Source organism: Hemitrygon akajei, chromosome 11, assembly GCF_048418815.1.
Source record: "Hemitrygon akajei chromosome 11, sHemAka1.3, whole genome shotgun sequence".
NCBI classification, from domain to species: domain Eukaryota; kingdom Metazoa; phylum Chordata; class Chondrichthyes; order Myliobatiformes; family Dasyatidae; genus Hemitrygon; species Hemitrygon akajei.
The window spans coordinates 78,853,300-78,878,979 of NC_133134.1; the positions used below are offsets into that span (position 1 = coordinate 78,853,300).

At 53.4% G+C, this 25,680-nt stretch overlaps 1 protein-coding gene across 2 annotated transcripts in view; it reads left to right on the top strand.

The window, feature by feature from the left end:
• Positions 1 to 25,680, top strand: part of lmna (lamin A) — a 95,959-nt gene that overhangs the window by 28,039 nt on the left and 42,240 nt on the right. For both annotated transcript variants that reach the window (XM_073061186.1, XM_073061187.1), the window contains exons 3-9: positions 14,439 to 14,595; positions 16,764 to 16,889; positions 17,330 to 17,500; positions 20,139 to 20,264; positions 22,603 to 22,823; positions 23,032 to 23,266; positions 24,645 to 24,752. In XM_073061186.1, the coding sequence (XP_072917287.1) occupies positions 14,439 to 14,595; positions 16,764 to 16,889; positions 17,330 to 17,500; positions 20,139 to 20,264; positions 22,603 to 22,823; positions 23,032 to 23,266; positions 24,645 to 24,752 (1,144 nt within the window). The remainder of the gene's footprint in view (positions 1 to 14,438; positions 14,596 to 16,763; positions 16,890 to 17,329; positions 17,501 to 20,138; positions 20,265 to 22,602; positions 22,824 to 23,031; positions 23,267 to 24,644; positions 24,753 to 25,680) is intronic.

Here is a 25,680-nt window from a genome sequence, read left to right on the forward strand (position 1 = left end):
CGGGCTCCTGTACCTCCTCCCTGATGGTAGTGATGAGAAGAAGGCATGTCCTGGGTGGTGAGAGTCCTTAGTGATGGAATGACACTTTCTTGAGGCACCGCCTCTCAAAGCTGTCCTCGATGATGGGGAGGGTTGTGGCCCTGATGGAGCTGACTGAGTCTACACCCTCTGCAGCCCTCTGTGATCCTGACCATCGGAGCCTCCCCACCGGGCAGTGACGCACCCGGTCAGAATGCTTCCCACCGGGCAGTGACGCACCCGGTCAGAATGCGCCCCACCGGGCAGTGACGCACCCGGTCAGAATGCGCCCCACCGGGCAGTGACGCACCCGGTCAGAATGCTCCCCACCGGGCAGTGACGCACCCGGTCAGAATGCTCCCCACCGGGCAGTGACGCACCCGGTCAGAATGCTCCCCACCGGGCAGTGACGCACCCGGTCAGAATGCGCCCCACCGGCAATGCTCCCCACCGGGCAGTGACGCACCCGGTCAGAATGCTCCCCACCGGGCAGTGACGCACCCGGTCAGAATGCGCCCCACCGGGCAGTGACGCACCCGGTCAGAATGCGCCCCACCGGGCAGTGACGCACCCGGTCAGAATGCTCCCCACCGGGCAGTGACGCACCCGGTCAGAATGCGCCCCACCGTACATCCGTAGGAATTTGTAAGCGTATTCGGTGACATACCAAACCTCAAACGTCTGAGCTGGCCACTTTACCGAGGCAGCAAGAAGAATCTAGAGGGTTTGAGAGAACGAAGTTGAAGACGTAAAGCCTAACCCCAACCTGAAAGTAAGCACTCAACAGCAAGAACTGCGGCTTCCACTTCGAGCCTGCAGGCCTGAATTCCCAGGTACTCCAGGGTGGTGGGGCTTTATCGTTTATGGTCATTGTGATAGGGTCGAGTGAATCTGTTTTTATTTTCTGTCCCTCTGACCCAAGAGCAGAGTTACACTTAGTGTAGGAGGAAACGTCCAGTCACAGCAGACAGCCCATCCAGGGATTAACTGGCCACTGCAAGGCTACAGAGCAAGATCCAAGATCTGGCTGTGTGCAGGGGATGGGTGGGGTTAGCTAAGGTGGAGAGATCCCGGGGCATCTGTGACCGGACCCTGCCTGCCAAGGAACTACTCGACTGCAGGAGGCAGTGCAGAGCAGACCCCCAGGGACCAGTTTTCAGGGTGGGTCTGGGCTGTCACTGGGGAGGGGGTTCAGGCCCATGTACAGCAATGACACGGATGGGTAAGAGGGGCAGGGGAAGTGCTGAGGAGGTCCAGTGAAGGGTAGAAACAGGGTGACCTCTTCCCCTCTCCTCGGTGTTATTGCGTCAAGGGAGGGAACTGACTCAGGGGAGTCACCGTCTCCGAATGAGGGGCTGCAGTTCTGGACGGAGACAGCGAGAGACAATTCCTCACTCAGAGGCACCGTCGCTGCAGAGGTTCAAGGCCGTTTGATTTGGGGTGTCAGAGGAGTGAAGAGAGGGTAGAGCCACTGCCTCACGGCCCCAGTTCAGTCCTGTGTGTGTGTCATTCAAACCTCGGACCCAGAGAGACTATCAGGGAAAAGGGCAGGGCCAGGCGCTCACTGGGGAGTTCCCTCACTGAGCTAGCACAGGCTGGAAGGAGCGAATGGGCTCCTGAACAGTCCATGCGGGTGTAGACAGTCTGCTCCACGTACTCTGGGGCAGACTTGCTGGGAATGTTGGCAGCTCGATGTTTTATCTGAACTTGCTGGCCTCCCCCCCCCCCCCACCCCACCACAGTCTCTCTGCTGTTCTGTTTGTGTCCCAGCCTCTTGTTCCAAATCCCAATCTCTGGAACGTCACTCTCGGCGTCAGCAGCTCTTGACTCACTTCTCCCAGTTTACTTTGGGATTATATCCAGCCTAGAGCCTCTATGTCAGAGGAAGTGACACGTCACTCCTGGCCCTGAGCACCACTCCGTTTCCGTGGCAACTCCGCAAACACCAGTCACCCTTTCCATCCTAATCTGAAAGTCAGCAAAGTAACCCAGGATATCCCGGAATGAGTTCCCTCCTCCAGGTTCCCAGCCTGCAACGAGGGTGACGGGTGGGGAAGTAAGACAGCTGTCCCAGGACCTAACACAAAATACTTTGCAGATGCTGGGGTCAAAGCAACACACTGGAGGAACTCAGTAGGTCGGGCAGCATCCGTGGAAACGAACAGTCAGCGTCTCGGGCCGAGACCGTTCGTCAGGACGCTGGCACATTCACTCCCAACCTCACTCTGCTCAGCCGATGGCTCCTTTTTTCCCTGGAGAAGCTTTTGACATCCGTGCCCGAAACTGGGTGTCCTGTTGCCTCTGGGCAGGAGCGTTATGGCCACTGGGTCACACAGCAGGGAAACAGGACCTACAGTCCAACTGGTCGATGCTGCCCAAGATTACCAAGCCCACATGTCCCACATTTGGCCCATATCCCTCTAAACCTTTCCTATCCGTGTACCTGTCCGTATCCCTCTAAACCTTTCCAATCCGTGTACCTGTCCGTATCCCTCTAAACCTTTCCAATCCGTGTACCTGTCCGTATCCCTCTAAACCTTTCCTATCCGTGTACCTGTCCGTATCCCTCTGAACCTTTCCTATCCATGTACCTGTCCATATCCCTCTAAACCTTTCCTATCCCTATCCCTCTGAACCTTTCCTATCCGTGTACCTGTCCGTATCCCTCTAAACCTTTCCTATCCATGTACCCGTCCATATCCCTCTAAACCTTTCCTATCCCTATCCCTCTGAACCTTTCCTATCCATGTACCCGTCCATATCCCTCTAAACCTTTCCTATCCCTATCCCTCTGAACCTCTCCTATCCGTGTACCGGTCCGTATCCCTCTGAACCTTTCCTATCCGTGTACCTGTCCGTATCCCTCTAAACCTTTCCTATCCGTGTACCTGTCCGTATCCCTCTAAACCTTTCCTATCCATGTACCCGTCCATATCCCTCTAAACCTTTCCTATCCCTATCCCTCTGAACCTTTCCTATCTGTGTACCTGTCCGTATCCCTCTAAACCTTTCCCATCCGTGTACCTGTCCGTATCCCTCTGAACCTTTCCTATCCGTGTACCTGTCCATATCCCTCTGAACCTTTCCTATCCCTATCCCTCTGAACCTTTCCTATCCGTGTACCTGTCCATATCCCTCTGAACCTTTCCTATCCGTGTACCTGTCCGTATCCCTCTGAACCTTTCCTATCCGTGTACCTGTCCGTATCCCTCTAAACCTTTCCTATCCGTGTACCTGTCCGTATCCCTCTAAACCTTTCCTATCCGTGTACCTGTCCATATCCATTTTAAATGTTGTTAATGTTCCCGCCTCAACCACTTCCTGTGGCAGATCATTCCATAGACTGACCACCCTCTGGGTGAAATATTAATTTTTTTTTGTTCTTATTAAATCTTTCCCCTCTCAGCCTCTGCCATCTCGTTTTTGATTCCTCAATTCTGAGGGGTGGGGGTAGTCTGTCTGCATTCACGCCATCTCCCCCTTTCATGATTTTGTACAGCTCTGTAAATTCACTCCTCAGTCTCGTACTCTCCAAGCAACATCCTCGTAAATTCCTGCATTCATTGCAGCTTTCCTATATGTTTATGTAGCGATACACATGATTAGGCCCTCCCGGCCCCTCGAGCAATGCTCCACAGCAATCCCTGAACCCTAATCACGGGACAATTTACAATGACCAATTAACCTCTAGGTTCAATTTCATTCCAGAGAAATGTACACAATATGCATCCTGAAATGATTTTTCTTCACAACCTGTAGCAGAGTGACCAAAACTGAACCCAGTATTCCGGGTATCCTTTATATTTTATGTCCTGCACCGTACAGCTGCCGCAAAACAACCAATTTTACAACACATGTCAGTAATAATAAACCCGATTCTGAAATGGGGCCTCACTGGCTTGTTGCTTCAGTCCACAACCAGTCCCCTGCTGGAAAGCCTCGAGTCCCATCCCCCTCCCCTGGCAGGCATCTTGTTGGTTTGGGTCCATGGCATGTGAAAGGACCTCAAACCCTTTAGACGTGTGCTCCCATGTCTCATGGTCCTGTGTGTTAGGGGCGTCCCACAAGTGTTGCCACGAGTCTCGGACCAACAGCTTGCTAACGTTCTCCGTACTTTGAAATGTGGGAAGATGGCATTACAGGCGTTGGCAGGGACTAAACCCTGAACCACACTACCGGTCCCTCCAGCTCGACCGAGCCCCGACCGGTGTACCACACTACCAGTCCCTCCAGCTCGACCGGTGTACCACACTACCGGTCCCCCCAGCTCGTCCGAGCCCCGACCGGTGTACCACACTACCGGTCCCCCCAGCTCGTCCGAGCCCCGACTGGTGTACCACACTACCGGTCCCCCCAGCTCGTCCGAGCCCCGACCGGTGTACCACACTACCGGTCCCCCCAGCTCCGCCGAGCCCCGACCGCCGTACCACACTACCGGTCCCCCCAGCTCCACCAAATTGCAGTAGCTACCCCTAATGCTGCCCCTAATCACTCCATCTTTGTTTACATCCAAGTTATTAATACACAGTGCCTATTAAAAAAAATTCACCCTCCCCCCCCCCCCCTTGGAAGTTTTCATGTTTTATTGTTTTACAACATTGAATCACAATGGGTTTAATTTGGCTTTTTTGACACTGATCAACAGAAAAAACCTTGTGAAAATGAAAACGTTTCTAAATTGGTCTAAATTTATTAGTTATTAAACAATAATTGATTGCATAATTGCTCACCCCCTTCAAATCAGTATTTAGTAGATATACTTTGGCAGCAATTATAACCTTGAGTCTGTGTGGGCAGGTCTCTATCAGCTTTGCACATCTGGACATTGCAATTTCTCCCCATTCTTCTTTACAAAACTGCTCAAGCTCTGTCAGATTGCATGGGGATTGTGAGTGAACAGCCCTTTTCAAGTCCAGCCACAAACTCTCAATTGAATTGAGGTCTGGACTCTGACTTGGCCAGTCCAGGACATTAACTTTATTGTTTTTAAGCCATTCCTGTGTAGCTTTGGCTTTATGCTTGTGGTCATTGTCTTGCTGGAAAACAAATCTTCTCGGTTGCAGTTCTCTTGCAGATATCAGGATTTCCCTGTGTTTTACTGCATTCACTTTACCCTCTTACCTTCACAAGCCTTCCAGGGCCTGCTGCAGTGAAGCATCCCCACAGCGTGATGCAGCCACCACCCTGCTTCACGGTAGGGATGGTGTGCTTATGCCAAACATAGTGTTTAGTCTGATGGCCAAAAAGCTCAATTTTGGATTCATCAAACCATAGAACCTTCTTCCAGCTGACTTCAGACTCTCCCATATGCCTTCTGACAAACTCCAGCTGAGATTTGCTTCCTCTTTGCCACTCTCCCATAAAGCTGCAACGGGTGAAGCACCCAGGCAACACACAAAACATGCTGGAGGAACTCAGAAGGCCAGGCAGCATCTGTGGTGGGGGAGAAAAAAGTACAGCTGACGTTTCGGGCATCTGCAAGTTCTCTCTTGTCTGTGAGTTGTTGTGTGTGCAGTCTCTCCCATCTCAGCCACTGAAGCTTGTAACTCCTCCAGAGTTGTCATAGGTCTCTTGGTGACCTCCCCCACTTGTCCCCTTCTCATCAGAGGCATCACTGACGTCATTGTTATTCCCAACAGACTTCCAGGAAGAAGCACGGTCACTCAGTTTTTGAGGACAGCCTGTTCCAGGCAGATTTACAGCTGTGTTATATTCTTCCCATTTTTTAAATGTTTGACTTAACTGTACTCTAAGGGTAATTTTCTTGTATCTATCTCCTGACATGAGCTTTCCAATAACCTTTTCATGGAGTTGCTTGGAGTGTTCTTTTGACTCTATGGTGTAGTTTTTGCCGGGATATTAACTCACCAGCAGTTGGAACTTCCAGATACTGGAGTATTTTTACTACAATGAATAAAAACACCTTGACTGCACACGGGTCTCCAAAACAGATCTTCATTTAACTAATGATGTGACTTCTCAAACCAGTTGGCTGCACCTATGATGATTTGGTTTGTCATATTAAAGGGGGTAAATATTTATGCGATCAATTATTTTATGTTTTATATTTGTAATTAATTTAGATCACTTTGTAGAGATCTGCTTTCACTTTGACACGAAAGAGTCTTTTTCTGTTGATCAGTGACAAAAAAGCCAAATTAAATCCACTGTGATTCAGTGTTGTAAAACAATAAAACATGAAAACTTCCCAGGGGGGGGTGAAGACTTTTTACAGGCACTGTATCTCCCAACCAGCTGGTCCCTGTGGGGCACTTTGGCCACCGACTCCACTACCCCCCTCTGCCTCCAATCCTTGAGTAAGTTGTGGATTCAGTAATCGGTTTAAGTCGATGAGAATGGTGGGAGGATGAAATGGGTTAGGGTGGGGTCAGACAGAAAGATGGTTAGCTCAGAGTAAAGGGCTTGTTTCAGTGGTGTAAGGCTCAGTAGCCGTGGTCGTAGACAGGCACAGAGCCATCCGGACGTGCACAGACGACCCTCCAGCTAGCCGGGAATGCTGCCTCCCCGGGGCTTTGTCATGTCCTTCTGACGCAGAGACTCTACCACACCCACACCTTGGGTTGGAGAGGAACACAGGGCTGGCTCACATTACTCCAATTTAGCCAGACAAAGGCTCCTTGTTCGCTATCAAACTTCCAGTTTATTAATACAAGCCACAGAAATGGGCACTGAGCCTCTCAGACTGCCACCATGACAGGGAACCTCTCCCGTTCAGCATTGTTTGTCAAAGCACACAGAGTGAGATGTGCTGTTTGTGTTAACGAACACACAACCGAGGGTGTGACCACGAGGGTCACCACACATCCTGACCCCGGTACCACTTCCACTGACTGTGTTAGCTCAGAGCAATGGCACTCCAGAACCACGTTCCCCTCAGCTCCTGTACTCCGCACCCTGACTGTTGACAGCCAGTGAGCCCGTACCCCTGTCCTATAACGCTCCCCACAGCCCCGACATCTACAGTCTTAAGTCCTGGCCTGCCTTGCATCTCCTGTGAGTCACCACATCTTTCTAAAAGCTTCAGTCCTACCCAGAGCCTCCCCTGTTGAAGGCTCTGGCACTGAACAAGCAAAGGGAGAGCAGTTAGAAGCAGGCAGTGGAAGAAATGAGTGGATTGCGGGTTAACAAAGGGGGAACCTGTGGTCAGTGTTTAGTTATTTGTGCTGATTAAAGAGTTAGATGAATTCCAGCGAGGTAGTTAGGACAATTATAGTCACAAGAGTCTGCAGATGTTGGAAATCCTGAGCAACACACACAGAGTACTAGAGGAGCTCAGCAGTTCAGGACAAGACTGGAACGGAGGGGAAAAGAGCCAGAGTAGGAAGCTGGGGTGTGAGGGGGAAGGTGGGTGGGTGGGTGGGGGAAGAAGGTGATAGGTGAGGGGGAAGATGGGTGGGTGGGGGAAGAAGGTGATAGGTGAGGGGGAAGATGGGTGGGTGGGTGAAGAAGGTGATAGGTGAGGGGGAAGATGGGTGGGTGGGTGGGGGAAGAAGGTGATAGGTGAGGGGGAAGATGGGTGGGTGGGTGGGGGAAGGAGAAGGTGATAGGTGAGGGGGAAGATGGGTGGGTGGGGGAAGGAGAAGGTGATAGGTGAGGGGGAAGATGGGTGGGTGGGGGAAGGAGAAGGTGATAGGTGAGGGGGAAGATGGGTGGGTGGGTGGGGGAAGGAGAAGGTGATAGGTGAGGGGGAAGGTGGGGGAAGGAGAAGGTGATAGGTGAGGGGGAAGATGGGTGGGTGGGGGAAGGGGAAGGTGATAGGTGAGGGGGAAGGTGGGTGGGGGAAGGAGAAGGTGATAGGTGAGGGGGAAGGTGGGTGGGGGAAGGAGAAGGTGATAGGTGAGGGGGAAGATGGGTGGGTGGGGGAAGGAGAAGGTGATAGGTGAGGGGGAAGGTGGGTGGGTGGGGGAAGGAGAAGGTGATAGGTGAGGGGGAAGGTGGGTGGGTGGGGGAAGGAGAAGGTGATAGGTGAGGGGGAAGGTGGGTGGGGGAAGAGCTGGGAAGTGCTAGTGGAGGAAACTGATGGGAAAGGAGAGTGGACCATGGAAGGAGAGAAGGATGGAGGAGGGGAACCAGAGGGAGGTGATGGGAAGGTGAGGAGAAGAGGAGGGCTGAGAGGGGAGCCAGAATGGGTCCACCCAGTCTGTGCTGCCATCACCCATCCATTTACACCCGTCTCATTTCAACACTCCCCAGATTCAACCCCTCACCCACAACCCAGTGGCAGGATAACCCATCGACCCCACACGTACCCACATCAACCGCAGGCTGGCTGTGGATTCAATGCTTGATGGCAGGGGAGGGCGAGGGGGGTCAGCTCGTCAACAAAGGCCAAAGGGTAGAGGGGGCAACCCCTCAGTAGCTGCCCCTCCCACCTCCAGCTGCAGGATGCCTGCCCCCACCCAGACAGTGCCCTCTACCCCCAGGGTGCCGCTGTGCAGCAAACCCGCAGCTAATGGAGGAACGTGACTAATGTCTGTGGTATGTTGGCTCCCTCTGTTGCCAAGGCAGATACACGGTGAGTCACCAGGAAGGCTCTGTCAGGCTGTTGCTAGGAAACGACTGTCTGTACCGCCCCCTTGAACATACTGACATGGGACAAACTTAATTTTACTGTCTGCCTCAGCATGGGATACCGAGTTCACAGACACACCTACCCAAGGTGTAAATTAGCTTTCTGCAGCAGCGGTACACACGACTGCAACGGTACAGAGCCTTGGGCCTACAATGTTGTGCCTACTCCGAGATCAATCTAATCCTTGCCTTCTGTTTTTAAAATCATTTTAATATGCAATACCTTAATATATAGTACACTATAATAAATACGTATTAAAATGACTTAAAAATAGGAGAGAAGGGCTATAGTGATCTTGGAACACTTTCCCCTGAGATCACCCCCAAATACTCTCCCCTGACATCACCCCCGATACGTTCCCCTGAGATCACCCCCCGATACGTTCCCCTGAGATCACCCCCCGATACGTTCCCCTGAGATCACCCCCGATACGTTCCCCTGACGTCACCCCCCGATACGTTCCCCTGAGATCACCCCCGATACGTTCCCCTGAGATCACCCCCGATATGTTCCCCTGAGATCACCCCCGATACGTTCCCCTGACGTCACCCCCCGATACGTTCCCCTGAGATCACCGCCCGATACGTTCCCCTGATGTCACCCCCGATACGTTCCCCTGAGATCACCCCCCCGATACGTTCCCCTGAGATCACCCCCGATACGTTCCCCTGAGATCACCCCCGATACGTTCCCCTGACGTCACCCCCCAATACGTTCCCCTGAGATCACCCCTGATACGTTCCCCTGAGACCACCCCCGATACGTTCCCCTGAGATCACCCCCGATACGTTCCCCTGAGATCACCCCCCGATACGTTCCCCTGACGTCACCCCCCGATACGTTCCCCTGAGATCACCCCCCCGGATACGTTCCCCTGACGTCACCCCCCCGGATACGTTCCCCTGACGTCACCCCCCCCGGATACGTTCCCCTGACGTCACCCCCCCCGGATACGTTCCCCTGAGATCACCGCCCGATACGTTCCCCTGAGATCACCCCCGATACGTTCCCCTGAGATCACCCCCGATACGTTCCCCTGACGTCACCCCCGATACGTTCCCCTGAGATCACCCCCCGATAGGTTCCCCTGAGATCACCCCCCCGATACGTTCCCCTGAGATCACCCCCCCGATACGTTCCCCTGAGATCACCCCCGATACGTTCCCCTGACGTCACCCCCCGATACGTTCCCCTGAGATCACCCCCCGATACGTTCCCCTGAGATCACCCCCCGATACGTTCCCCTGAGATCACCCCCGGATACGTTCCCCTGACGTCATCCCCCCGATACGTTCCCCTGAGATCACACCCCGATACGTTCCCCTGACGTCACCCCCCCGATACGTTCCCCTGAGATCACCCCCGATACGTTCCCCTGACGTCACCCCCCCCGATACGTTCCCCTGAGATCACCCCCGATACGTTCCCCTGACGTCACCCCCCCGATACGTTCCCCTGATGTCACCCCCGATACGTTCCCCTGACGTCACCCCCCCGATACGTTCCCCTGAGGTCACCCCCGATACGTTCCCCTGACGTCACCCCCCCGATACGTTCCCCTGATGTCACCCCCGATACGTTCCCCTGAGATCACCCCCCGATAGGTTCCCCTGAGATCACCCCCCGATACGTTCCCCTGACGTCACCCTCCGATACGTTCCCCTGACGTCACCCCCCCGATACGTTCCCCTGACGTCACCCCCGATACGTTCCCCTGACATCACCCCCCGATAGGTTCCCCTGAGATCACCCCCCGATAAGTTCCCCTGAGGTCACCCCCCCGGATACGTTCCCCTGAGATCACACCCCGATACGTTCCCCTGATGTCACCCCCGATACGTTCCCCTGAGATCACCCCGATACGTTCCCCTGAGATCACCCCCCGATACGTTCCCCTGAGATCACCCCCCCGATACGTTCCCCTGAGATCACCCCCCCGATACGTTCCCCTGAGATCACCCCCGATACGTTCCCCTGAGATCACCCCCGATACGTTCCCCTGAGATCACCCCCCGATACGTTCCCCTGAGATCACCCCCGGATACGTTCCCCTGACGTCACCCCCCGATACGTTCCCCTGAGATCACCCCCCGATACGTTCCCCTGAGATCACCCCCGATACGTTCCCCTGAGATCACCCCCCCGATACGTTCCCCTGAGATCACCCCCGATACGTTCCCCTGACGTCACCCCCCGATACGTTCCCCTGAGATCACCCCTCGATACGTTCCCCTGAGATCACCCCCGATACGTTCCCCTGAGATCACCCCCCCGATACGTTCCCCTGAGATCACCCCCGATACGTTCCCCTGTGATCACCCCCCGATACGTTCCCCTGAGATCACCCCCGATACGTTCCCCTGACGTCACCCCCCGATACGTTCCCCTGAGATCACCCCCCGATACGTTCCCCTGACGTCACCCCCCGATACGTTCCCCTGACGTCACCCCCCGGATACGTTCCCCTGAGATCACCCCCCGATACGTTCCCCTGAGATCACCCCCGATACGTTCCCCTGAGATCACCCCCCCGGATACGTTCCCCTGAGATCACCCCCGATATGTTCCCCTGAGATCACCCCCCCGGATACGTTCCCCTGAGATCACCCCCGATACGTTCCCCTGACGTCACCCCCCGATACGTTCCCGAGGTCACCCCCGATACGTTCCCCTGAGGTCACCCCCCGATACGTTCCCCTGAGGTCACCCCCCCGGATACGTTCCCCTGAGATCACCCCCCCGGATACGTTCCCCTGACGTCACCCCCCCCGATATGTTCCCCTGAGGTCACCCCCCCGGATACGTTCCCCTGAGATCACCCCCCCGGATACGTTCCCCTGACGTCACCCCCCCGGATACGTTCCCCTGACGTCACCCCCCCGGATACGTTCTCCTGACGTCACCCCCGATACGTTCCCCTGAGGTCACCCCCCGATACGTTCCCTTGACGTCACCCCCGATACGTTCCCTTGACGTCACCCCCGATACGTTCCCCTGAGATCACCCCCCGATACGTTCCCCTGAGATCACCCCCCGGATACGTTCCCCTGAGACCACCCCCCCGGATACGTTCCCCTGACGTCACCCCCCAATACGTTCCCGAGGTCACCCCCGATACGTTCCCCTGAGGTCACCCCCCGATACGTTCCCCTGAGGTCACCCCCCCGGATACGTTCCCCTGAGATCACCCCCCCGGATACGTTCCCCTGACGTCACCCCCCCGGATACGTTCTCCTGACGTCACCCCCGATACGTTCCCCTGAGGTCACCCCCCGATACGTTCCCTTGACGTCACCCCCGATACGTTCCCCTGAGATCACCCCCCGATACGTTCCCCTGAGACCACCCCCCCGGATACGTTCCCCTGACGTCACCCCCCTGGATACGTTCCCCTGAGGTCACCCCCCCCCCGATACGTTCCCCTGACGTCACCCCCCCGGATACGTTCCCCTGACGTCACCCCCCGATACGTTCCCCTGAGATCACCCCCCCGGATACGTTCCCCTGACATTCCCCCTCATAATTTCCTCCAATCTCCTTAAAATGGTGCCCCCTGGTGTAAGCCCTGGGAGAAAGAAAGACTCGGGCTCTCTACACAGTCAGTGCCTACTTATCTTGTCCTGTATCTTGTGCTCCAGACAGATAGCGCATTACAAGCATCAATTGACATAAAGTTAAATGTGTATAACCTTACAGCGTAAAACAATCATCAGTGTGAGAGAGAGCACGAGTGTGACTGAGATGGGGAACAGGATTTTCCAGGTTTTTCCAAGAGCCTGAGGAAGAAGCTGTTGCTGAAGCTTTAAATGTGGGTTTTCAGGCTCCTGATGGGGTCATCAAGAAGTGGGCACGTCCTGGATGATGGACGTCCTCCTCCCTCTTCTGTATGCTCCTCAGTGGTGGGGCGAGATGTAGCCATTATGGAAATGGCCGAGTCCCACCACTCTGCATTGCAGTTCCTGTACTGGGCCATGATACAACCGGTCAGAATGCTCTCCGTTTGTCGACATCCAATCATGTGCTGAACTTCCTTAAACTTGTAGGAAAGTAGAGTTGCTGGCGTGGCTGCATCACTGTGCTGGCAGATTCTCTGAGATGCTGACACCCAGGAACTTGAAGCTGCTCTCCCTTTCCACTGCTCACCCCTCAGTGGGGGTGGGGGGGGGGAAGGGCACCAGGCAAGGTCCCTGTGAGGGAAGCTCTGTGTCTTGGGCTGTGGGTAACTGTCCCACAGTGAGCTGCCGGACACAGAGTCCCACAGCCTGGAAACTGGTTTCAGGCTGAAATCCTTTATCCAGTCCTGTTGAAGGGTCTCGGCCCGAAACGTCAACTGTACTCTTTTCCATAGACGCTGCCTGGCCTGCTGAGATCCTCCAGCATTTTGTGTGTGTTGCTTGAATTTCCAGCATCTGCTGATTTTCCCTTGTTTGAAGGTGCTCATCTAAGCTACTACCAGTTGCCCATATCCCTCTAAACCTTTCCTATCTATTTATCTGTCAATTGTCTTTAAAATGTTCTTAATCTATGTATCTGCCTCAATCACTTCCTTTGGCAGCTCACTCCACAGACTGACCACCCTCTGGGTGAAGAAGTTGCCCCTCAGGTTCCTATTAAATACCTTCCCTCTAGTTCTTGATTCCCCAAGCCGGGGGAAAAGATCATGAGCATTTGCCCTTCATCATTTTCTACAACTCTATAGGGTCACCTCTCAACCTCCTACACTCCAGGAAATAAAGTCCTAAGCTGCCTTACCTCTCTCATCAAGTCCTGGCAGCATCCTCGTAAATCTCCTCTGCACTCTTTCTGGTTTAGTGACATCGTTCCTGCAGCAGGCTGACCAAACCGGAACACAATACTCCAATGTGGCCTCACCAACGTCCTCCACAACGACCACCCGACTTTTAAGCTCTGCCCTGACTGAAGAAGGCCAGAGGCCCAAGAACCTTCTCCACCATGTCCACGTGTGATTTCATTTTCAGGGAACCATGTATCTGTTCCCCAAGGTCCCTCTGTTTTACAACATTTCCTGGTCTTGCTGTTCACAGTGATATTTCTACATTGATTTGAATTAAACTCCATTTGCTATTGCACAGCAATCTGATCCCAGCTTCCTATGGGTCTCAGAGGGCTTGTGGATAGGAGAGGAATGTTGGGGCTACTTTGAATGGAGTTTACATTCAAGGGTGCGCTCCTGGGAGAGGAAGGGTGGGCGTGAATTGGAAGTCTGTTCGGGATGAACTGACAGTGGGTCAAGGGAGATCAGCCAGGGTGAGAGGGACGTGGAGGGCTTCTGTCACAATCAACAGCTGGAATCAAGACAACAGGAATTTTCAGACACACTCTGGTGGGTATTATTAAAGTCAAGGTCAGGTGAGTCGTCAGCAGCACAAGTACATTTACGTGCAGAACTTGCAACAGCATCATAGCATTCACAACATGCTCGCAAAGGAAACATTATACACAGTTTTTACAACAAAAATACAATTAGAACAAAATAAAGGCTATTGGAAAGAGGTCACAGAGTTTCTGTACTGAGATGGTGATTAGGGCTATAGTCATTGGTTCAGGAACCGAATAGTTGAAGGGAGGTCGCTGTTCCTGAACCTGGTGGTGTGGGACTTCAGGCTTCTGTACCTCCTGCCCGATGGGAGCTGTGAGAAGATGGCCTGGCCCGGATGGTGGGCATCTTCTATCATGGGTGTTGCCTTCTTGAGGCAGCGTCTCCTGTAGATGGTGGGGAGGGATGTGTCTGATTGAGACTGCAGTTGAGAGCACCGCTGAGCAGTGGTCCTAATCTTCTCTCCCCCTCCCCTGCTCCCGCCCCCAGGAATGCAAAGAAGGAGTCCGATCTGGCAGCCGCCCAGGCACGTCTCAGAGACCTGGAGGCCATCCTCAATTCCAAGGATGCTGCGCTCTCCACTGCACTGAGTGAGAAGAGGAACCTGGAGAATGAGCTGCGGGAGATGCAAGCCAAGAATACTAAGGTGGGGACCGGTGGGGACTGTGTCATGGGTGGGTTCTCCTGCACCGACCGGGTGGCCTTTGAATGGCAAAGTTTATCATCACAAGCACAAGTGTAATGAGAAAGATACCGCAGTGAGAGATACAACATTCATATGAAAAGCAGTAGTTATAAGTTGTGGTTATGAGTGACCCTGGGGACAAGTCCACTGTTCCCTGAAACTGACCGCGTAGTTTGGTAAGATGGGAGAGAACGCATGTGGTGTGCTTGCTTTTATTAGCTCTTCCAAACTACATTGCAGAGTTATAAAACTCCTCTTAGACCACATCTGGAGTATCTAGGTCCAGGTCTAGATCGGTGTGCTGTGAACCATCTCCTCAACTTCCAGTTCTAGATCAGTGTGTTGCTGACCATGTCCTCCATTCCTGGTTCTAAATCGGTGTGTTGCTGACCATGCCCTCCATTCCTGGTTCTAAATCAGTGTGTTGTTGACCATGCCCTCCATTCCTGGTTCTAGATCAGTGTGTTGTTGACCATGCCCTCCATTCCTGGTTCTAAACCAGTGTGTTGTTGACTATGTCCTTCATTCCTGGTTCTAGATCAGTGTGTTGTTGGCCATGCCCTCCACTCCTGGTTCTAGATCAGTGTGTTGTGACCATGCCCTCCATTCCTGGTTCTAGATCAGTGTGTGGTTGACCATGCCCTCCATTCCTGGTTCTAGTTTGGTCTGTTATAAGGGGTTCCTCCCATTCCCTGTTCCAGATTGGTGTGTTGTGAATAGCTCCCTGGATCTCGATCAATATGTTATAGACTGCCCCAACCATTCCCAATACTAGATCAGTATGCTGTGAACCATACCCCACCTTCTCCATTCTAGAGCAGTGTGTTGATAACACCCTTCTCCATTTCCGGTTCTAGATCAGTGTGTCATGAGTTATCACCAACACTGGAGGTTTTTACTTAAGCCAATGAGGGCGTACTGTGTTGCTGGTTCCCAACCAATGAGGGCACATCACATTCTCAGTGCCCAGCCAATGAGGGTGCACCATGCAGAGGTGTATAATTCAGGAGGAGCATAGATAGGGTGAATGCGATCGGTCCTCCTCCTCCTCAGGTTGGGGAATCAAGAACCAAAGGGCATAAGTTTAAAATGAGAGGGGAGAGATTTACTAGGAAACTGAGGGGCAACTTCTTCACCCGGAGGGTGGTCATTCTGTGGAACGAGCTGCCAGAGGAAGTGGTTGAGGCAGGTACATTAACGACATTTAAAAGGCATGGGAAAGGCTTAACAGGATGTGGGCCAAATAGGACTAGCGTACTTAACACTGAAACTGAATACCAGTGCTGTAAGGCCTGGATAGAGTAGGTGTGGTGAGGGTGTTTCTATCAGTACGAGAGGCACAGCCTCGGGATAGAGGGATGAGAAGGAACTCGTTCAGCAATCAGATAATTGTGTAGATTTAATGCAGGGATTGACAGGTTCTTGATTGGTGAGTGTTACGGGGAGGATGAAGCTGAGGGAACAAAGAGCCAATGTGGTGGGCCAAATGGTCCAGTTCTGCTCTCAGAGCTGATGGGCACGGGTGAGTGCGGCCAGAGAAATTGGAATTAGTTTATAATTATTACGTGCTCTGGGATGCGTGGAATAACTTGTCTCGGATTCCTGTTTATGGAAATCGAATTGTTACGTCAGTGCAGTGCATTAGTTCAAGTAAAGAAGGAAGTAGGGATCAGGTTCAAGACTCGAACGAGGCATTTTCTATCCCATTGTTATAAGGCAAACAGTGGGGTGGAAGCTGTCCTTCAGCCTGGTGGGTGTGATTCCAGATTTCCGCCTGATGGGAGGGGGCGGATGAGAGAAGGTCTGGGGTGTGAGGGGTCTTGGATTCTGCTGGCTGCTTTACTGAGGCAGTGGGAAGTGTAGACAGAGTCCATGGAGGGGAGGCTGGTTTTGGTGACGTGCTGATCTGTGTCCGCAGCTCTCCGCAGTTCCTTGTGGTCTTGGACAGAGCAGTTACCGTAACAAGCCGTGATAGGATGGTGTCTATGGTGCATCAGTACACATCAGTGAGGGTTGATGGGGAGTTGCTCAATTTCGTTAGCCCGCAGAAGGGCTTATATCAATGCTGTGTGACTCTCAGTGGGGCAAATGGGAACTGTTTGACTTGGGATCTTGCTGTGCCTCCCCAGCTGGAGCTGTCCCTGAACGACATCAAGAAGCAACTTCAGGACGAGATGCTGCGGCGCGTGGAAATAGAGAACCGGGCGCAGACCCTCCAGGAGGAGCTCGACTTCCAGAGGAACCTCTACGACGAGGTGGGCCCTCGGGGTGACCTCACCCACCCTGCCCTCCTCCTTCCCCATTCAAACCCCCCACCCCTCAACACAACCACACACCCCTCCGTAACCTCGCTCTCCACTACCCTAACCTGGTAATCTTTCTTCTTTCCTCCACCTTACAATGAGAATCCATCTCCACCCTCTCTGCCCCCCCACCCTGCTCCTTCCCCTCTCCCTCCACCCCTTCCCCTCTCCTTTGTCCCTACCCACACCAAACCCCACCCCACCCCACTCCTCCTACACCAAGTACCTCCTCTCCCTAACCCTCCCCATTCCTCACCCCTCGTTACCCCCATCGACTGGTCTCAGGACTCCCATGACTGTCTCCCCCACTCCCCTCGCCCTCTCCTCTCTATTCACCCCTGGCAGCTTCCCAAAGTCTCTGACCCTCCACTCCCCTTTGTGCCCCCTCGCAGGAAATCCGGGAGACCAAACGGCGGCACGAGTCCCGGCTGGTGGAGATTGACTCGGGCAGGCAGCGGGAGTACGAGAGCAAGCTGGCCGACGCCCTCAGTGACCTACGCAGCCAGCACGAAGAGCAGGTCCGCCTCTACAAGGAGGAGCTGGGGAAGACCTATGACTCCAAGGTAAACGGGCCTCCCCAGTTCCCCCGTCCACATACCAGAGCCGCCACAGGGCAAGGGGCGGGTGTTACACGAGAGAGATTGAGAGGGAGGAGGTTCGGGGGGGGGGGGGGGTGTAAATTTAAACATTAGGACCAGAGGTGCAAGTTCAAAGGGACAAGGTAAGAGGGCAAATTCTATAGGGATGAAGGTGAAAGGAAACAAATTTGATGGAGATTTAGGTGAGAGGGATAAACTCTGAGGAGATTAAAGTGAGAGGGATAAACTCTGAGGAGATTAAAGTGAGAGGGATAAACTCTGAGGAGATTAAAGTGAGAGGGGGCAAATTTAAAGATTAAGGTCAGGGGAAAATTCAGAGTTTAAAGTGGGGTGCGGGTGTTTGAAGGGCAACGTGGGAAGGCAAGCACCAAAGACATTAAGATAGGGGGTGGGGTTAAGATGGAAGGCAAATCCAAAGGACAAAATTGGAGGGGGCAAGTTTGAAGTAGAAAGTGAGGGGGATAAATTTGATGGAGATTACATTGAGAGGGGGTAAATTTGAAGGGGATTTAAGGTGGGTAAATTTGAAGGGATTAATGGGAGGGGGTAAATTTGAAGATTAAAGTGAGGGGCTAAATTTGAGGGAGATTATGGTGAGGGGGTAAATTTGAAGAGAATTAAGGTGAGGGGTAAATTTAAAGGGAATTACAGTGAGGGGGTAAATTTGATGGAGATTACAGTGAGAGGGGGTAAACTTGAAGGGGCTTACAGTGAGAGGGTAAATTTGAAGGGGATTAAGGTGAGAGAGGGTAAGTTTGAAGGAGTTCCAGTGAGAGGGGGTAAATTTGAAGGGGATTACGGTGAGATGGGTTAGATTTGAGGGAGCTTATGGTGAGAGGGGGTAAATTTGAAGGAGATTAAGGTGGTGTGGGACTTCAGGTTTCAGCGCCTCCTGCCCGATGGGAGCTGTGAGAAGATGGCCTGGCCCGGATGGTGGGGGTCTCTGATAATGGGTGTTGCCGCCTTGTAGCAGCGTCTCCTGTAGATACAACCGATGGTGGGGAGGGATGTTCCCGTGTTGTATTGGACCGAGTCCACAGCTCTCTGCAGCTTCGTACCTTCCTGTGTATTTGAGTTGTGGTGGCACACCGTGATACAGCTGGGCAGGAGAGGATGTGAGGGACTGAGGTACGGGAGAGGAGTGGGTCAGCCATGTGCTTGAGGAAAAGGAGTATGATTGAAATTGGTTTATCCGTACAGTGAACAGCTTTGTTTCGCGTGCCATCCGTACAGGTCATTTCATCGCATCAGTACATCGAGGTAGGGCACGGGAAAAGCCATTACAGAACAGTTACAGAGAGAGTGCAGCGCAGGCAAGGGCCACGATGAGGTAGCTTGAGAGTCCATCTAGAGGAACGTTCAATCGTCTGATAACAGCGGCACGGAAGCTGTCCCTGAGCCTGGTGGTACGAGCTTTCAGGCTTCGCTATCCTCGGCCTGATGGGGGGAGGGAGATGAGAGAATGTCCAGGGTGGGGCTTTTGATTTGCTGGCTGCTTTACCGAGGCAGTGAGGGGTGTAGACAGAGTCCATGGAGGGGAGGCTGGTTTCGTTGATGTGCTGAGCTGTGTCCACAACCCTCTGCAGCCTCGGGCAGAGCAGTTTCAGTACCGAGCCGTGATGCACCCAGATAGGATGGTTTACGAGGTGCGTCTGTAAAACTTAGTGAGGGCCGTTGGGGACTGGCTGAATTTTCTGAGCCTCGTGAGGAAGAAGAGGTGTTGGTGAGTTTGATTGGCTGTGGTATCTGTGGTTGGAGCAGGACACTCCCAGCAACTCGAAGCTCTCAACCCTCCTGACCCCAGCACCGTTGATAGAGACAGGAGCTTGCCCCTCCACCCCACAACCCTTTCCGAAGGCAATCGCCAGCTCTTTTGTTTTGTTGACATTGAGGGAGAGGTTGTTGGCATGACAACACGTCACTAAGCTCTCTGTCTCCTTCCTATACTCCCAACTCATCATCATTTCAAATACAGCTCACTAAGTTGTATCATTTACAAACTCGTAGACGGAATGAGAACGGAATCTAGCCATGCGGTCATGAGTGTACAGGGAGTAGATGAGGGGCTGAGGACGCAGCCTTGTGGAACACCAGTGCTTAGAACCAAACGGGGTAACTTCACTTGCCCCATCATTGAAATGCTCCCGCAGACTATCGATTCACGTTCAAGGACTTTTCATCTCACGTTCTCAATACTTATTGCTTATTTATTTATTTATTATTTCTTGCTGTTTGTATTTGCACAGTTTGTTGTCTTGTTTTCACACTGGTTGAACGCCCAAGTAGGTGAGGTCTTCCATTGATTCCATTTTGCTATCATTCTGTTATGGATTATTGAGTATGCCTGCAAGAAAATGAACCTTCGGGTTGTATATGGTGACATATATGTACTTTAATAATAAATTTACTTTGAACTTAGAATGCTCGATCCCAGGAACCCGACCCTCTCGACCTCAGGAATCTGTTCTCTGTCCCCTTGTCTAAAGTCGATGACCAGCCCGTTAGTTCTGCAGACACTGAGGGAAGGCTGGGTGTGGTAACTCTCTATCTCCCTCGTGTACTCCAAGCCCAGCTCGCCTGACGTTATCGTCCTCTGTTGCAGCTGGAGAATGCCAAGTTCTCGGCCGAGCGGAACAGCAACTTGATTGGAGCGGCTCACGAGGAGCTCACCTCCACCCGGCTCAGGCTGGACAGCCTGACCACCCAGATGAAACAGCTGCAGAGCCAGGTAAGGGGGCCCTGCCGAGGGAGGGAGTGAGTGATAGACGCCTTTGGAGTGTGCGTGGGGGTGGACGGGCATTATCATGAACCAATCGAGAGCCGTAGATCGGGGCAATCGGGAGTCCAAGCCAGTAGAGAGACTGCAGACATCACCGGCCTGAGATAAAACATGCGTGTGAGGCAGCCTCTCGGCAGGTCAGAGAGTGGATGCCAAGGGAGGACTGGAGTCAGTTTTCCGGTTCTGAGATTGGGAATGGGGGAGTGGGATGAAAGAAAGGAACGTCACAGGGAAAATTGAGCAGTGGAAGGGGTGGGTGGAATGAAAGGAAATATTTGTGGTAGGGCGAGACAAGGTTGTAGGTCGGTAAGACAGATTTGGCCTATTGGTCTGTGGGTCACCCAGATGTGTTGGAAGTCCTGTAAACTTGTCTGTATTTAAATTAGAGTCAAGTTATTGTTACTGGACTGGGGTAGATGCACAAACTCACACAACACTCAAAGTGGCCCTTTGGCTAACTGGTCACACTGATCTACATTCCCATCTAAGCCAGTCCCATTGGTCTGTGCATGGCCACTATCCCTCTAAACCTTTTCTATCCATGTACCAGTCCATATCCCTCTAAACCTTCCCTATCCGTGTACCTGTCCGTATCCCACTAAACCTTTCCTATCCGTGTACCTGTCCGTATCCCTCTAAACCTTTCCTATCCGTGTACCTGTCCGTATCCCTCTAAACCTTTCCTATCCGCGTACCTGTCCGTATCCCTCTAAACCTTTCCTATCCGCGTACCTGTCCGTATCCCTCTAAACCTTTCCTATCCGCGTACCTGTCCGTATCCCTCTAAACCTTTCCTATCCGCGTACCTGTCCATATCCCTCTAAACCTTTCCTATCCGCGTACCTGTCCGTATCCGTCTAAACCTTTTCTATCCGTGTTCCTGTCCGTATCCCTCTAAACCTTTCCTATCCGTGTACCTGTCCGTATCCCTCGAAACCTTTCCTATCCGAGTACCTGTCCGTATCCCTCTAAACCTTTCCTATCTGTGTACCTGTCTAAGTATCTTTTCAATGTTGTTAATGTGCTGTCTCATATAACTTTCTCTGGCAGTTCATTCTATATACTGACCAGCAAAAATTTTGTCCTTAGATTCCTATTAAATCTCTCCCCTCTCAGTTAAAGCCATGCCCTCTAGTTCTTGATCCCCCAACACTGGGAAAAGACTGTGTGCGTTCTGTGCTCCTCATGAGTCTATATATCTCTATAATGTCACCTGTCATTCTCCCACATTCCACTAAAGAGTCCCAATTTCTGTCCATAATTCAGTCCCACAAATCCCAGCAATATCCTCGTAAATCTCCACTCTCCAGATTGAAGAGTCTTTCCTCTACAGGACGTAATTTTGTGTGAAGAACTGAACCACGATATTCCAAGTGAGGCCTCACTGATGCTTTGTACAATTGCAACATCACATCCCAGCTTTAGCACTTTGTGCCCTGACTGATGAAGGCCAGTGCTCTGTCTACCAGTGACTCCACTTTCAGGGAACCATGTACCTGTGCCCTTGCATCCCTCTGTTCCACACACTCTCCTTGCCGAGCCACTCCTGAAGCTAGGTTGTGGAGGCAGATTTAGTGATGAACTGAGAGGTGTAATTCCTCCCCCCCCATCCCTGGAAAACCTCTGGCCGTGGATGCGAGGATGGGTTCTGTGGATTACGTGTGGACCCAGACACACATGGTGACACTGACAGTTGAAGGGGATTGGGGGAGCAGGTGGGCGTGGACAGTCACGAGGAAGGGGATGTTGGCTGGTGCATCATGGTTTTGTGGAGGGTGGTGTAAGTCCTGTACCCATACTCACACACCTTTGAGTGGATTTTGGCGGCTGGAGCATCTGACTGCGGGGCACTGCGTACGGCTGAAGTCCACCTGGAGCTCCCTGGGGTAACGTGGCCCTGCATCACTGCAACCCCTCCCTTTGCAAGAGTGCGCCTAGGGACGGGAAGTGGGTGTAGAGGGAGGAGACCTGGTGAAGCTCAAGGTTAACAGAACTGGCGCAGGAGTGGGTTCAACAGGAACTCTGAAAACAGACCTGTGTGGGGAGAGGCCTGGCAAGAAGAGGTGAAGGGCCTTCTGGGTGCCTATGGCAGAGGTGGTGCTCTGCTGTCTCTGTGGCTGACCTCTGACCTATGCCCACCTCGTTAGAACCTGTGACCTGTGGCTTGTCATTGTGGCTGACTTGTGAACTGCTGCCATTATTGACCTGATGTGACCTGTGACCTATCAATTGACCTTTGACCTGCCATGGCTAACCTGTGACCTATCAATGGACTGACCTTTGACAGCTGGCAGCCAAGGATGTGAAGATTCAGGAGCTGGAAGCGGCCCTCCAACGTGAGCGTGACACCAGCCGTCGGATGTTGAACGAGAAGGATCGGGAGATGGCCGAAATGCAGCGTCGCATGCAGATCCAGCTTGACGAGTACCAGGAGCTGCTCGACGTGAAACTGGCACTGGACATGGAGATCAATGCCTACCGCAAGATGCTGGAGGGGGAGGAGGAGAGGTAGGATGACCCCGTGACCCTTCCCCTGACCCCTACTCACCGGAATGCCCTACTCAGTGTGACTATATCCTCCGCCGACCAATCCCATTACCTCACTGGCAAAGCCTCCCCTCACCTGCGACTCCTCATAAACCCCACATCACCTCTGACCCTTGACCTTCAGGAACCCAGGATCCAGTAACCCTATCGTCTTCCCCCTTTGTCCCAGGCTGAGGCTATCGCCTAGCCCTCCGCCGCAGGGGTCGGTGTCACGGACCACCACCAGCCGCACGAGCCACACCTCGCAGGCCGCCCAGACCAAAAAGCGGCGTCTGGAGGAGATGGAGGACGAAGGGGCAAGCAGCAGCACCATCACCCAGCACGCCACGTCCCGTGGCCGCGTGCTGGTGGACTCCATTGACCCTGATGGCCGCTTTGTCCGTCTGAAGAACAAGACTGACGAGGTAAGACGAAAGGGCTTCTCCCCCTCCACCCAACCGATCCTCGATAACCCTCCTCCTCACTCACCCTCGCCTACTCCCCCTCCACCCAACCGATCCTCGATAACCCTCCTCCTCACTCACCCTCGCCTACTCCCCCTCCACCCAACCGATCCTCGATAACCCTCCTCCTCACTCACCCTCGCCTACTCCCCCTCCACCCAACCGATCCTCGATAACCCTCCTCCTCACTCACCCTCGCCTACTCCCCCTCCACCCAACCGATCCTCGATAACCCTCCTCCTCACTCACCCTCGCCTACTCCCTGCCCTGCCCCTCCCACAACCCCCACACTCTCTACTTCTCTGTCTCCACTCGACCCACTCGTAACCCACACTCCCCTTCCCTCTAGTCTCACCTTCTCTGAGTCCCATCTCCCCCTCCTCTTGTCCCACTCCCCTCTCACCCACTACCCTTCTTTTTCTCCCTTTGTCCTGCCCCCCTCTTCCTGCCCCGAGCCTCTTTCTTCTCACACCCACCTACTTGTGTGTCTCTCCCCCCCCCATTCTCCCCATTCCCTTCTCTCTCTCCCCCCTCCTATCCCTCTGACTCGGAATCCCCCGTGCCTGTGTGAGCCTCACTATCCTCTTGTCGTGCCTGTAGCCCCTCACACTCACCTCCTCATGTATCTTCCCACCCTCTCCCCAACTCCCGTCCACCTTCCCACTCTCTCCCATTCCCTCCCGACTCGGAATCCCCCGTGCCTATGTGAGCCTCACTATCGCTGTCATGCCTGTAGCCCCTCACTCTCACCTCCTCCTGTATCTCCCCCCCCCCCCACTCTTCCCACCCTCTCCCCAACTCCTGTCCACCTTCCCACTCTCTCCCATTCCCTCCCGACTCGGAATCCCCCGTGCCTATGTGAGCCTCACTATCGCTGTCATGCCTGTAGCCCCTCACTCTCACCTCCTCCTGTATCTCCCCCCCCCCCCCCACTCTTCCCACCCTCTCCCCAACTCCCGTCCACCTTCCCACTCTCTCCCATTCCCTCCCGACTCGGAATCCCCCGTGCCTATGTGAGCCTCACTATCGCTGTCATGCCTGTAGCCCCTCACTCTCACCTCCTCCTGTATCTCCCCCCCCCCCCCACTCTTCCCACCCTCTCCCCAACTCCCGTCCACCTTCCCACTCTCTCCCATTCCCTCCCGACTCGGAATCCCCCGTCCCTGTGTGAGCCTCACTATCCTCTTGTCGTGCCTGTAGCCCCTCACACTCACCTCCTCATGTATCTTCCCACCCTCTCCCCAACTCCCGTCCACCTTCCCACTCTCTCCCATTCCCTCCCGACTCGGAATCCCCCGTGCCTGTGTGAGCCTCACTATTGCTGTCGTGCCTCCCCCAGGACCAGCCAATGGCCAACTGGCAGCTGAAGAGGCTGATTAATGGCCGGGCCACCATCACGTACAAGTTCCCTCCCAAGTTCATTCTTCGTGCTGAACAGTCAGTCACGGTAAGTGTCCCATCAGCTCTGTACCGTCCCCTCTTGCAGCCCCCGGGTCTCCCCCACTCTCATTCCTCCCTTGGGCTATCTGTGTGGTACCTCGGGACCCAGCACCCCGAATCAGTTTGCCGTACGAGATGTGAGCGGTGAACAGGGGCTTGCATTGCTGTTTTTGTGTTGTTCTGCTGAGCATTGTGGACACGCTATGCTGGCGCCAGGCCGCTCGGCAATACTTGCGGGCTGCCCCCGGTGCTCTCTCGCAGTGTTGGTTCACGCAGACAGCACACTTCACCGACGTGAGATTCCGCAGATGCTGGAAACGCGTCACAGCACGCACAAAACGCTGGGCACCTCAGCAGGCCAGGCAGCCTCCATGGGAATGAACAAACAGTCAATGTTTCGGGCCCAGACCTTCATCAGGACTGGAAAGGAGACCTTCTCTCCTATTCCTTGCCAGTGCTGATGACGGGTCTCGGGCTGAAATGGTGACTGTTGACTCATTTCCGTAGACGTTGCCTGGCCTGCTGAGGTGCCCAGCGTTTTGTGTGTGTTGTGACGCATTTGACTATACGTTTTGATGCACAGTTGATAAACTTGCATCTTAAACCTTGGGCATCATTCTTAACCAATGCACCCAAGCTGCGCAGTAGAATCCATGGTAAGTCAAGTTTGTTGTCAAGAATGGTGAGGTAGAGGTGTCATGAAAAACAGGAAAACGCCCAGAGTGTAGGAGAGCCCAAGATCGAAGGGCACAGCCTCAGAGAAAAGTCCCTTTAGAACTGAGAGGAGGAGGGATTTCCCCAGGCAGAGGGTGATGAATCTGTGGAATTCATTCCCACAGGACTGTGGAGACCAAATCACTGGCTGTACTTAAGGCAGAAATTGGTAGGTCCTTCATTGGTTGTGGGGGTGGGGGGGGGGTTAAAGATTCCTAGGA